We start from the raw sequence: 14,232 nt of genomic DNA, 5'->3' as shown, positions 1-14,232 counted from the left end.
TGCCTTGACTGTGACTGTTGTAGGAAGACAGCATATAAATAGAAATTCTGCTGACTCAGTTGTTTCAGCGAGGCGTAGTGCTATTAGCAGAGTACCCTATGTTCCCGCACAGCTATGTGCACCTGCAGTTCCTTCCTCACTTTGCAGTAGTTCCCTTTAGAACTTTTTTTAGCCTTATTGAGGCTGTTTTTGAGGAGCTTAATTGCATTTAGAGATACTTGACAATTTTCTCTTAATTCTTAATGTTTTTGACATTCACAGCTTGCCTTCAGAATCTGAGGGTAATAAAATGCTCAGAACTGGAGGCTGGTTTAATGTTTCTACGACGTGCATATGAATATGTCGCAGCCATCAGTGTCCTGATCTGTTTGCACTCTCTCTCATGCTTCCCCTGGGCAAGCCTTGTTTCGTTTCCACTTCTGGTAGAAGGCTTTAAATGTCTCTGCTCTTCTTGTCTGAGAAATCAAGCTTGTGTTAGTACAAATATGTTTTCCAAACCTTTATTATCCTGAACAGGTTTTTTGTTTCGGGGGTTTATTTGGTTTTTTGTGTGTGTCCCATCCTGTGTCCTTCTGTCCTCCCCTCTACTGCCCCTAAATGTGACCTACTTGTCTGTCAGGGCAGACTTTGATCTTACTGCAGTTTTAGGAAGTTGCTGTTGGAAGTCAGCCCCTCAAAAACACAGGGTAAAAGATGGAAGAAATGCAGCTGGGAGGAACATCTATCCAGTGTATATTGAATAAAGCTCAGGGAGCCAACAAATACAGATTTAGGCTGTGGGGAAGAATGCCGCAGAGCCAGTGATGCTTTGGTGACGGAGTAAAAGGAAGCTACGGATGCACATATTTCCTCAGACTTCAAATAATGCACTTATAAGCAACAGCTAATGTGTAATGAATTAACAACAAAGTTGCACAGTATGCAACAAGACCCCTGTTGGCATAAAAGAAACAAGATCCTACACCAAGCTATGTGAGGACATCGTTAGGTCATGACACTTTTTCCAAAGGACCGCAGCAGAGACTGGAAGAGAAATTCTATTGGACAGGGATCCGGTCACTGATTCTAAAATTGTTCTGGTCCTTATGCTCTCAATATAGTTAATGGTATTACATTTGTTTTTAGGATATTCCTGTGGATTCACTCTTCAAGCACAATTTTTAACCTTTTCTTTAATGAAGCCAAACAATTGGTTTTTTTAGTCCAAATAGAATGGACAGGTGACTACTGTATTTCATAATGCAAAGAAAAGACCAAGAAAAATAACACCAAGAAATTGAAATTTAATTGTCTGTTCCAACTGAAAGAGTGGAGAAGGCTGTGTTCTCAAAGAGGCAACCCTGAAAAGGACTGTTAAAGATTACTTCAGTGCCATAAAATGCTATTTTTTTATTTTTTCTTTAAAAATAAAGGAAAAGTGGAAGTTGTTATGGGTTCATCATGTTTGCTATTGAGTAGGGACCAAATATTTTGGTCATCTTCTGATTTTGAGTAAGAGTTATACTGAATCTGGTGTTTCTGTGCTCCATCACTCTAATCTCATTTTAGAATAGCCTTGGTGTGTAAATCTGTACACCTGAATAATCTTTGAAGTTAGTCATACACGGTTTAATTGGTTGCTGTGCCATTGTATTTGCAAAGAGAAAGTAGCAATATCGTTTTTAAAAAAGCTTCCTAAACCATTTTGAACATTTACATTATTCAGACTTTGAGCATATGTGTCTTCAGGAAAGTTTAATCCATTGTAGCATCTAGAAGTCATTACAGCTTGGTCAGCTAGACCATGATTTCCAGTTCACTTACTTTTTTGCAAGGTACGCAGCCATTTCTGAAAATACTTCTGTGGATTAAAAAAGGAAATAAAGGAAATAATCCTTACAAATGGAGTCTTCCCCCCCCCCCCCCAAGTCACATTACACACTGTTAGCATACCTTTATAACTAGATTATATTTTGATTTCCTCTGGCCAGTAAGTCTGTCTTTTGTGAACTGGCTTACCTTCCAGAAAAGGTGCAAAAATTCCCTTATCCTGGAAAAGCTATAGCATGGAACTTGGAGCACTTTTCTGGGACACAGGGAAGCATGGATTTTGAAATACCTCAGGTTAGAGAGCAAATGGAATTCAGATCTATGGCTTTTACCCAAGATACATGGGAATCATTAATGCCAGTGTTACTGTTCAACCTATGTATCAGTAGAAGGGTGGAATTTATTCCAAAGCAACTTGAAATCCATAGGTGAGGTATTTGATGGAGGTATCTTCCAGATCCCTCTTAAATGGTCATACTCAAAAAGAATGAGAGATCTTTTATCTCTTCTCTTACTGTTTCTGGTAAACTAGCTTTAGTTGCTGCTTCTCCAGGTACTGCTTCTGACACTACATTGCAATTCCGTTCCAATGTGCCAGATCTCTCCATATATTTTATAGGATATGCGGGCATTTAATTAGGACTATAGATCTCAGTCTGTAAGTCAGTTGTATAAATTAAATACTATGGGACTGAACTTCAAAATATTGAAGTTCCTTGTTGGGGGTTTCTCATCGTTTCTTTATATACCTTAGAGTCACGTTGCTATGAGCCCTTTTACGAACCAGCTTCAGGCTATATGTAGAACTTCCAACATTTTTGTGTGGTACCGAGCTATTTAAAATATCTCATGGGGTTCACAAAAAAGCATCCTAGTTATGTGAGAAGAAAATAAAAGTGGTGGCACCGTTGAATTAATTTAGGAGAGGGAATGCTCCCCGCTAGTTTGCTCAGGTTGTTTAGATCTGCGTTGGAATGTAAGGGTATTCTGTGAAGACTTTGACATAATTACACGTTTCCTCCTTTATTATACTCACCTTCCTAGATCTGGCTCCAGCCAGTCTGCTTGGAACAATTGCACTTCCTCCTAACCTGGTCAGGTCTGCTGCTCTCTTTTTACTGTGTTTACAGTAGCTCTCTTCTATCTTAATAGCACTAGTGTTAAACATACATGAGGCTCAAGCTTACAGGTTTTTAGGCTTTGGTGAATTTTACATTCTGGAATGAAAAGTCTAATAGACTTCTCTGTTCTGTTTTATTTTCTTCTCGAGTCCTTTGCCATGTAAGTTTTTACTGAAGGAGAAAAAAAAAGTGACTAGTATCTTTTGGATCGTGAGTCAGGATTGACAAATCAAAGTTTAAAATCTTTCTTTTGAAGAACAGGTAATTGTGCAAAGGGAAAGATACAAAGCTGAAACTGAATATAAATACTGTTCTCTTCTAAAAATCTGCTGTTCAAAAACTTAATTTATCATTGACTTTTTAAACTGGCTTTAAAGTTTGAGAAAAGATTGATTCTGATGGGCTGTAGTACAGTCCTTACATGGTCTTAACCTTTTGAATTGAAAAGAAAAAAAAAGGCATGCACAGAAAATAATCATGTCACAGGGTCACAGTGGCACTGGGGCCACATGCTCTGTAGCATGAATACACTCAGGTCATGCTGCTTGGTCTCAAGACTAGAGAAAAGCCTTTGATTCTATTTAGCAGAAAAGGCATTCAAAAGTTTCATCAAAAACTATCCTTATGTGTTTGTAGTTTTGGGCTGGGAATCAGAAATTGTGAAACTACCTATCTACATGTAATGTTGTAAGCTGTTGAAAGTACAGCTAGAAACCAGTAAAATAGTACCCAGTATCTAGAAATGTTCAATTATGGGGTCTGTTATCAAAATAGAAATTTATATCAAATGCAATAAGGTTTTTTTCATATTTGTTTCTGAAACAAGCCCTAGATAATGATGCTAATATCTTAAATATTCATTTTTGTTTAAAAATATTTGGGTTTGAAGTGTTGAAGTTTAAAATTTCTGACTTTAGAGATTCATCTTGTCTACACAAGCCAAATAGTTTCTGATATCTTTAAAGAATGTAGCTTGTAGGGGTGAGAAAAGAAACATGTAGGAAGCAAGTATTTTTATCCGTAGTTATGAACTCATTAGTGTTGCACTTAATGACATCTGGATATTAAAAGGATTTCTTCATTAAATAGTAGTAAGTAGACATATAGCCCTATTTATGCTCTGAGAATTTAGATCTTGATCTTGTGGATCTGGAGCTCTTCTGTCTTGAGTCTGATAACTCTGCAACATTTGCCATTACATGCTAAGGTGGCTGCTTCATATTGGCATGGAAGTCTTATATTGTCTCCAAATGAAGAAAACCTTCAACAGTAACCCATGTTTATTAAAAAATGCAATTTTGTTAAGCTATAGCCACTTAATTTACAATTTTGCAGGTTTTTGTTGTGCTTATCACTGGAGATCTTAGGGAAGGTCTACCTAAAAAGGTTTGGGAAGGCAGATTTTTGGTAACCATGTGGGAGAGTCTGATATCATCTTCACATGTGATGTGGAGAGTTCCAAGCCATAGCAAAACGCAGTAAAAAGTAGTTGGAGTTTTGTATGTTTGAAGACTCGAAAGAAAAATCTGTATTGCTAAAAGCTTGGTTTCCATTTCCAGGCTTTGGAGCTATGTGTATTGGGATGCTTCTTCCTCATCCCCAATGATAGTTTGCATGCTTCAGCATAAAGACGCCTTTGACAGCATTGTGTTTAACAAGGAAAAAATACGTTGTTGCTGCAAAGCATAGAAGCGTTTTGGGGAGGAAAAAAATGCTTTAGGGGGTGGTTGGTGTGTTGTTTGTTTGGTTTTTTATTATTTCTGGATGCAACAAAAACTATTGAAGATGGGGCATTTATAGATTTGTGTCCCACTGCTAATTCTGACCTACAGTTTTTGAGTTTTTTCTCAGGTGGGGGAGGCAAAAAGTCTCGCCTATATGGATTCGTATGTCTGATAACACGTACAATTTTCATCAAAGTAATTTTTCCCTTTTACCATTTGTATTTACTGTGTTAACTGGTCTGTTCTCATACAGCTTTAGATCTGAAAAATCAGTGTTGTCCTGTCAAATTTGTTGTTTCCTTAAATCAAGCTGTAAACAATCAAGGTGTTTGGTAGAATGTTTGCTTGTTTGATTAATGAGTGCTTGTCTTATAATATGTTGTGAGGGTTGGAGGTGGGGGGTAGGTGGTAGCAGTTTCTTTTTGGGTTGGGGGGCTTGGTTTGGGGGTTGTTTGGTTTGGGTTTCTTTGAAAATGATAGCTGGTATTCAGTAAAGTTTTAATCCAGTAGTTTATCTCCAGTGGTAGTATATTTTTAAATATTTGTCATCCAGGTATGAATTTTCAGTATAAAGTAATCTGGATTAACTCCTTTGGGAACAGATGTTTACTGAGATGCTATAAAATCAGTCTTGCAGTACTTTTTGTTGATATTTTAGGTGAAACTCCACACAAATATGGTGTGAAAACAGTTGGTGTTTAATATAGTAGAGATCCCCCAAAAGTGCTCACAGACGTAGAAAATGCATTGATGTTAGACATCTTCATTTTTAACTCCTCTTTTTAGCAGGAAGCAAGTTTAAAGTCATCAAAAGGAACAAAGAATGATCAATATACCTTAGAACTGCAGAATGATACCTTTTGTTTTCCCTGCAGCACCTTTTCCTGCACATCTCCAGCAGATAGATAGATTCCTTCATATTCTTTCTTGTAGGCAGTTGTACCTACATATTGTTGGCCATTTAGGGAATTCAGAGTGGAGTAACAAAAATTATTTTAATGCTGAAAGAGTTTATATGTGCAGGAAGAATGTCATCCTTCTAGAGACAGAGCTAAAAGGCAGTAAAACTCGAGAGAAGACGATTAGTAGTGGAGTGTAGGGTAGGGGGAATAAATAATGAAAAGCAGAAGAAAAAACCCTATTTGCCTATGTAATAATTAGACAGGAACAGGAGAGGAAGAACACAAAGGATATGTAAGAATAATCTATGCACAGGCAGATTTTTTTTTTTAAATTTGAAGATTTTTTTCTCAGTTACATTTATAATTAACCTCATTTTTCCATATGCTGTAAGAAATTTTGTATTTTTCTCTCAAAAAGCTGCATATGTAACAAAATTAAAAATGAAAATACGTTAGTGTTGAAATGATAGAATACTAAAATTCTTCATTCACCTTTCAGTGTAGGTGTTCAGAATCTAGTAGGAATACAGAGATGCAGGTTGTCTTGCTGTGCATTTTATTCAACCTAGTGCTACAGAAGCAGACCAGTGCATGTCCCTCCATACTTTCTTGTTCACCTTGGATTTTTTTAATCAAGAAACATTCAAGGTAACAATGTTGCATAAAATAATTTTTGCAGGTAAATTAAATATGCGAATATATTTTAAATCCCAGCCAGTTTAAAGTGGGGAAATGATGTGAAGACTGCAACTTTGCTTCATAACTGAATGTGCATGTATACCTGTAATGGTTTTGTAGCCAGATAATCCTGTTAATTATTCCTAATTACTGTTTTCATTATAGTTGAACATGAGCCATAAATATATTTGTGTCTAGATACAGGCAGTAATACCTTCAAAAAGATTTTACCTTTTATTAATTTCAGTTCTTAATTCTCCTGTATTATTTTCTCTTGTCTAGTAGCCTTTCTGGGAGAAAAATGTTACAGCCTAAAAGCAGCATAAAGTTAGTTCAGTGTTTAAAAATTTTACAGAATAAGTATACAAATAAAATTCCCATTGATACAGTAATACTTGGTATCACCACAGTAATGTTTTTTCAGAGTGTGGCCTGTTTCATTTGCTGAACATCTAGCAAATCTGACAGAAGTGCTTGCTGCAGGTATGAGAGAGATACTTTTGAGGCTGGGAAGATTCACTTGGTATACAAATAGTGTCCTTAACCCATGTCACCTATCAAGCAACTGTTAGTGAATAATTTGACCATAATGGAAACGAAGTTAAAATTACATCCTTGTAACAGGAAGAAATTTAAACAGAGACTTTTATCTGCTCTTATGATGTATGTTTTCAGGTAATTCACGAAGACTACATTTTGTTCTCAAATTTGTTACATTAGTCAGTGATATCTTTTCCTCCTGTCTTCTTTCTGGAAGGTGGTCTTGGAATGCACATTAAAGAAGGACCTTGTTTACAACAAAGTTACTCCTACTTTTTACCACTGGAAGATTGATGACAAAAAGTTTGGCCTCACATTTCAGAGTCCTGCTGATGCAAGAGCATTTGACAGAGGTATTCGGAGAGCAGTAGAGGATATTTCTCAAGGTACATATTTCAGGTGAAGAGGGAGCGGTTTTGAGTGTTTAGTAAATGAGATAAGTCAAAGCACATAACATTAATGCTGACAATATTTAAGGATGTGGATTGATCTATAGCACATTGAGATTTTAACAGTTTTAAAATAGTACTTCTGACATTTCTAAAGTGCCATTCATCCAAGTGCCTTAAATTGTTTCACAAACGCTAATAAAGTAATTCTGCGAAACATCCCTACATAATAAAGCATTGCCTCTTTTTTTTAGAGGTGAAGAAATGGAGGAAGCTTGAGCATTATAGTGTCTTACTTGGACCTTCTTCTCAGAAGCTTCTTACAGCTTCTGTGTTCTTAGAGGATAAGCTATGAAGTTGAATGATTTGAGACCCATTGAGTTCTCTTTTTGTCTGCACATACTTTGAGTTACTAGTTTTATTTGTTTACTAACAGCTGACAGAGTAGTTCTGAGGACAGGTTTATATGGGACGGTAGAAGAATTTACTCTGATATGGCTAACTGGTTCCAGAGCTTCACTGACCTCATGGAAACTAGTGAGCAAACTGAAGATCATCAAGTCTCAATTCTGAGCTGAAAATATGATAAATGTATTGCTGGATGGGGAGAGGGAAGGAGGGAAGAGAACAGGTGTCTGTTGATGGAAAGCACATCTCTTTCAGGCTTGTAAAAGTAACTCAATGGGAGAAATTTAAACAAAATATTCTGTGCTGTGTTGTGCTCTAAGTTTAGGGATTTAATATGTATTATCATATTAGCAAAGGGAGAAATGTGTTTCTGAAAGGAAATGCTTTTTGACATACTAGAATGACTTCTTTTGAATTGTGCTGCTATCATCCATATCCCTGCAAGAGAAATAATTAGAGAACATATGAGTCCTTTTCTCTCCTAGGGTCTCACAGTTCCAATTTCTGCTGATTTATAGCAAAATATAGCACAGTGTGCATTCATGCCAACTAAATGTATCTGCCTTTAATGTAGTGTTTTGAAAACTAACAAGAATATACTCCCTTGCTTCTGACTTCTGATGACACTTTGAAAATGCTTTTACAAGAAAGTTGTGAACAAGAGAGAGGAGTGTGGCTAGGAATATTCAGTATATAAAATACAAAATGTAGAAATGAATGGTACTTATTAAAATCAACTTGAAATACAGTGATCTACTGGTTAAAAAGTAAAAAAGCATATTTATATCATCATAGCTGGATACCGAAGGATGGTATGGACTACTGGAAGCAGTAAACTGTAAATAAAAAGAAAATAACCTTGTCTATTTTGGTTTTTTTACCTTTTCTGTAGGTTATCCACCCTCCCAAAATGATGTTGAAGTGGCAGAAGATTGCTTTCAAGTGAGTATTTAAATTTTTAAATTAATTGTGCAGTTATTTTTTGAAGAAATTCATTCAACAATTTTTGTTTTCATTAGTGAGAATAAGCAAAGTAAGAGCAATAGCAAAATGCAGTTTAATGAAATAAGTTCCAGAACAGTTATCTGGAAGACTTACAATATTGTCTGTCCTAAACTAAATAGTCAATATTTAATCAATAGGATGATTAACCATCCTGAGTTTAATTTTTAAGTTTACTGTGTCTGTTCTAGGTTATGTGTCCTCTTTGAACTTACGGGAACATGAAATATTTTTCGGGGAAATAAAAATAATAGAGGCATCGGGAATCTTCTTCTATATGCACATCCTATTTGTTTTCCTAGATTTTCACTCTGCAGTGGTAGACGCTTCTAACATTGAGAGTTAAAGTTGAAAAGATGCCGAGATAACAGTTAAAAGAATCTAGTCAAAACAAGGGCAGAAGTTCAGATAATTTTTAATAACACACTGAAGATAAAGCAGTCCCTTGTTGAGATTCAAATTTTTATTGTTTCTTATTTGCACTATTCCGTTTCTATAGGCCATAACGGCATAACAGGTAAAAACTTATCTCCTACTATGCTTCAGACTTACAATGCTTTACACAAATACCTTATCAAGTAGTGCAACACTGATGTGTAGCACTGCCTGGTAATATCCAAGAATCCATGTAATCAAAAAGCCAATATAAACAAATATTATGGATACATATATACAGTAAATAGCTGTAATATAACTGTAAAAAAAAAAACAAACAAACAAACTTTAAAAAAACCTACTTGTGTCTGTGTGTGCTTGTCTTCTCTTCTTTCCTATTTACAGTTTCAGGGAAAGTCTTGGCTTTATTCACACATACATTCAGTTTTCAGAGTGCAGATATTTAAATTAATATAAAGCTTGATATAGGAACAAGTTGACTTCGGGGTCTTAGTGACTATTCAGAAAACTGATAGTACTCCTAAGTGGTTTCTTGAGGGAAAGAGTTTTGTCATTTATGCAATATTAAATTCTTTACCAGTGTAGATAGATGTAGTGTAGAACCTGTGCAACACAAAATCAAGAAAATTAGCAGCCTACTTTGACGACATAGGTAAGAATCAAATTATGGTAGGAGACTGAGAGTCAAGTATTTAGAAAGGATACTGCAATGCAGTGGCAATGCAGAAGAGTCTCCTGATTTCTTTCCATTTTATGGTAGAAGAAATGTATCTCTTTTTGTAAGTGTTGGCTGTGCAAACCACCTGTTGTTCCTTATTTGCAGTGCTTTATTTTAAGGCACTTTAAAGTAAAATTGCTATACATATTAGATATTTTGGATTTAAAGTAAGCATGAGATTTTGACAGGGTGGAGTAAACATGTGCCAAAGTTAATGCAATCCTTAATCAGCTTTTAAAAGACTTGTTTAAACACGCTTTGTTGCAAGGATTAATAATTGAGCAATTTCTACAGGCCTAATGAGATTAGAGGAAACTAATTACCTCTTGATGACGCTGCTTAGTTGTTACGTTTCTATATAAGGATGCCAAAATTGAAGCAAATATCTGATTCTTTATATTTACAAAGTTATTTATTGGGGAAAGTGGAGAAAAGTGTATTTACATCATCTATTCTGTATAGATGTAAATATAGATGTATTTAGATATATAAATAGGTAGTGTAGATATACTTTATATATATAAAAAAAACCCACATATATTTTTTAAAAATACTCTCTCTATATATAAACTTACAGGTACAAACGATCCTGATTGGTGCAAACTGCAGGTAGAATCATCTGTTATATTCCACACAGGAAAACATATTTAATGACTTCACCACAACACACATTGCTTAATTGTGGATTCGTGCCATGGATAGATGGCAAGAATTACCTGTTTTCTAGAGGCAAAAAAGCTAGCCAATCTCTCTTAACATATCTCTGCATACCAAAATAAAATAAATGATAATAGAATTGCCTATCGATAACAATACCAGAAGGGGAAAAAAAAGAAATGCAGGGAAGGCTGAAGCCACCCTTGTTTAGCTATGCTTCGTCTAAATCAGGTTTATGTATCAATAACGAAGCTGTAATTGCAGGGTTATGGATGTCAGTGTAGAAAGGCTACAGTCTTTTAGTTACAGGCACCAGGTCTAGTCATCAAGAATATCTTGGAAATACCAAATAGTGTTCAGTCTCCTCGAAATGATTAATTCCTTGCCCTTCCAAGATTGATACCATTGTAAGTGGAACTTGATACCCCAGGTCTTTTTTTTAACTTGAAAGACTGCTAAGACCGTTTTGTTTAAAGATAATGTATTATGTATTTGAAGAGTCATGTTGACTTGTCCCCGCTTCTTCCCACCCCACTATAATTTAAAAGGCCTAATGATTTTTTCCCCCCCCTGTTTATTCTATAAGCTGTTTTCCCAAGTCTCTAATAGTATTTTTGAGTAAGTTTTGGAGTATATCTATGCAAGGGCGTTTTAGAGCGTGGATAGAATGTTGAAGAGCAGGTTGACACTTGGATATGAGGTCAATGGGATGTTTGTTGTTTCATCAGAACAGTCTTCCAGAGTTGTAATTTCTAACCTCTAAGGAATAAAGTACAAAAGATCAAGCAGTGGAGCTCTTCCATTTAATTAAAAAAATTAAGTAGTCATAAGTTGTTTCTAAAATAGCAGAATATCAAAAAGAGAAAAGGGTTATTTCACACTTACTTTTCATAACATGTTTGTTAATGCACTTATATTTTTGTCTATACCCTGTAGTAGCTATCATGTGTATTGGTATTCTTAGGTTTCTTGTCTTTCTTTGTTAGTTAGTGTGGTAGGTAATGTCATACCAGGATGTCATCAAGGTACATTTGAAATATTAATTTTAATAGGTCTTTGTCAGTTACATCATCTGCTGTCAAGGTGTTTTGTCTATGCTGTTCTAGTTACCTTATACAGCAAGAATCCTATATTTAGTGCATATGTGAAGTGTGAATATAGTATGTAGTTTGTACATAAATTTCATTAACAGTTGTTTTTTTTTTTTAAATGAAGATGATTAGTGATGGAGAAAGCAAAACATGCTTCATAAGTTATTTTACTGGCTGGTTATATTCAGTGCTACACAGAACAAATAAAATGATCCAAATGAGATCAAAACACACAGCCTTCTGATCTAGTCAGTGGCACTGCTGTTAAACCTCAATGCCTACTTGTAATAAGTATTACCACGTTACATAGATGTAGCAAGCAGAAATAGGGGTTGTCCAAAGCTTGTGTGTGCAACTCTTAAATGCAAATCCCAAAATAGAACCCATCTTGTGCTTTTCTAGGCTAGCATTTTGTTCACCATATTGTACCTTGGGTCACTAGATTTTTTCTTTTTTTTTTTTTTTTTTTACATTTTTTAAATAAAATGTCACAGAGAAAGCATTCTTCTTACTGAAGATCAAGTCATTTTAAAAAGACATAGCTTCTTTAGATGCTCTGTTGTTCACAAATAATGTTAAAATCTTAAGGGTGTTCATACTTGCTTGTAAAGGTTGCTTAAATGATTACAATTACTATTAGTTGTTTAATGAACATATTATATGCAAATTGTTTATATCATTAAATAAGCCTTAGTTTTACTAGATTAATTTCAAATAGAAATACTGAAATGAGTTAATGCAGAGCTATCTGACTTCCAGTAATGTTTGTAAATGGATCCTGGAAATGTATATATACTTATATGGAAATACACACTGGGAATTTGTTTTGGTAGGAAGTTTGGATTTTTTGGTATAAAACCAGGCATTTTGAATGCAGTTAGACAAGCAGCTTGTTTAAGTCAGTTTGCTTGTTCGTTCAAAGATTGGCTCAGATTCTTTTCCTCTACCAAATATAAACTTCTTGCTCTAAAACTCATCTAGCTTAACTGAAAAAAAATTTTAAAATCAGAAATTTTTTTTCTTAGAAGTAAATCTAACTAAATGAAATCGAGAGCTCATGCATTTAGAAGTGTTTTTATGTGGGTTTTTGGATACTGAAATGCTAAGTCTTGCTTTTGAGAACTGAAAAATAGAGCAGTTGAGTCTTAATTTCTTTCAGGTTTTCTTGATGCAGTCATACTGGTGTTATTTATAGGCTACCAACACATTTTAACAGTTTTGAAGTAACAAGAAATGGAGCACTTACGCTTTTGAGTTTCTTACTACTGGCAGAAGAAAACTGTAGACCGATAAATTACAAGCAGAAAAAAAAAGTTTGGCTTGTTCTTTCAGAAATAGGTACATTGGGCTTTTTGTCAATATGAAGGGGAAAAGGCCTGCAACTTACGTGCATCTTAAGTGGTTTTGGTGCAGGCAAGGAGGACATAAATGGTTGGTGTGCCTCTTTGTAAATACACTATTTAGTGACCGTTGGATTTATTTTGTCTACAACAAAAGCTTTGCACAAATTTTATTTTACAAAAATAACTTGACATTATGACTTGTAAGGAAATGGAAAATAATTTATGCTTGACACTATTGTTTTTATGGAGAAGAAAATACTACATGATAAAACACTAAGGATTAGCAATATTTAGTGCACTTAATAAATTGGCTAGGTGTAGTTCCTAGAACTAAAAGTAATACTAATTTATATTATCCATTTAAAATAAATTTAATAATATATTGTGCTAAAATTATTTGGGTTTATTAAGCTTTTTTGTGGAGTAGTATTCAAAAAAAGAGGAGGAATTTTTTTTTTCTCACCAGTATCCCTAACAGCCTCTTTATATCTCCATCTCTCATTTCCTCATAGTTATGCTTTGTGTTTTAATTTATTAGTTCCTTCCTTGGAATCCCTAAAAACCTCTAGTATGCTTTATATAATCAGGTGGAGCAGCTTTGGAAGAAAAAGGCATGTCAGATGCCTTATTTTTTACTTTAAAACGTACAAAACATTCAGAGTAATCTAGGTAATATTTCAGTCCATGTCAGAAATACATACCTGATTATAATAGAGTTTCTTTGCCAAACATGAAAATAGCTGCTCCATCAGTCCTAGAAATAGCTAAAGCAGAAGGAAGTTATTCAGATGTTTTTGAAACCTGTATCATTCATTCACAATTAAAAAATTAAGGAAAAAACATTTAAACGCTCCTTGTGTTGGTTAGCATCAAACAGCAGATTTTCAGGCCTCATGGGAAGTAAATACAAGAACTGGGATGCAACGGAAATGTGGTCTCTCATCCATCCTTCTGTGTAATCATTAAACTTACTTAGAGCAGAGCATTTTTAACAATGTTTGCAGAACAATGTTGAATTCTCTCCCAGACTTAACTCTGGCAAACTGGGAGAAGTAAGGAGAGAAAATTGAAGAAGAAGAGAAGCTCAGTCTGGTTTTCATTTTCTCTACAGCTGTCATCTGGCTTTGAATTCTGCTGGAGAGCTACAGCTGGAGTCATTTTATTGCTTTACCCAGCATCCTTTTGCCTGCGCGCACAGAAATGTTTTAGTAGTCTTGGAAAAAAATTCAGAGTATCTCTTAGCAACCATAGGACAGTAATTATTATACCAGCAGCTGGGAGCAAACCAGATTTCCGTTGTGCATTAAAAACTGGCGTAGGTTACTTTACAGATGATACTGAATAACCTATGCCAGTACTGTACTTTGCAGGCCGTGGTTAAAGGATATTGAATGTGGGCGGTGTAATTGCTTTGGACAGTAGAAAAGGGGAATGTGTGCATCTGTGTTTGTGTG

General features: G+C 35.1%; 1 protein-coding gene across 1 annotated transcript in view; it reads left to right on the top strand.

The window, feature by feature from the left end:
- SPRED1 (sprouty related EVH1 domain containing 1) overlaps positions 1–14,232 on the top strand; it is a 64,085-nt gene that overhangs the window by 36,829 nt on the left and 13,024 nt on the right. The window contains exons 3-4 of the mRNA XM_087746627.1: positions 6,992–7,160; positions 8,464–8,513. Of these exons, the coding sequence (XP_087602753.1) occupies positions 6,992–7,160; positions 8,464–8,513 (219 nt within the window). The remainder of the gene's footprint in view (positions 1–6,991; positions 7,161–8,463; positions 8,514–14,232) is intronic.

The sequence above is a fragment of the Nipponia nippon genome, unplaced genomic scaffold (assembly GCF_047370975.1).
Source record: "Nipponia nippon isolate SJK-2023a ecotype South Korea unplaced genomic scaffold, ASM4737097v1 scaffold_10, whole genome shotgun sequence".
Lineage (NCBI taxonomy): Eukaryota > Metazoa > Chordata > Aves > Pelecaniformes > Threskiornithidae > Nipponia > Nipponia nippon.
This window is presented reverse-complemented; position numbering and strand designations above follow the sequence as displayed.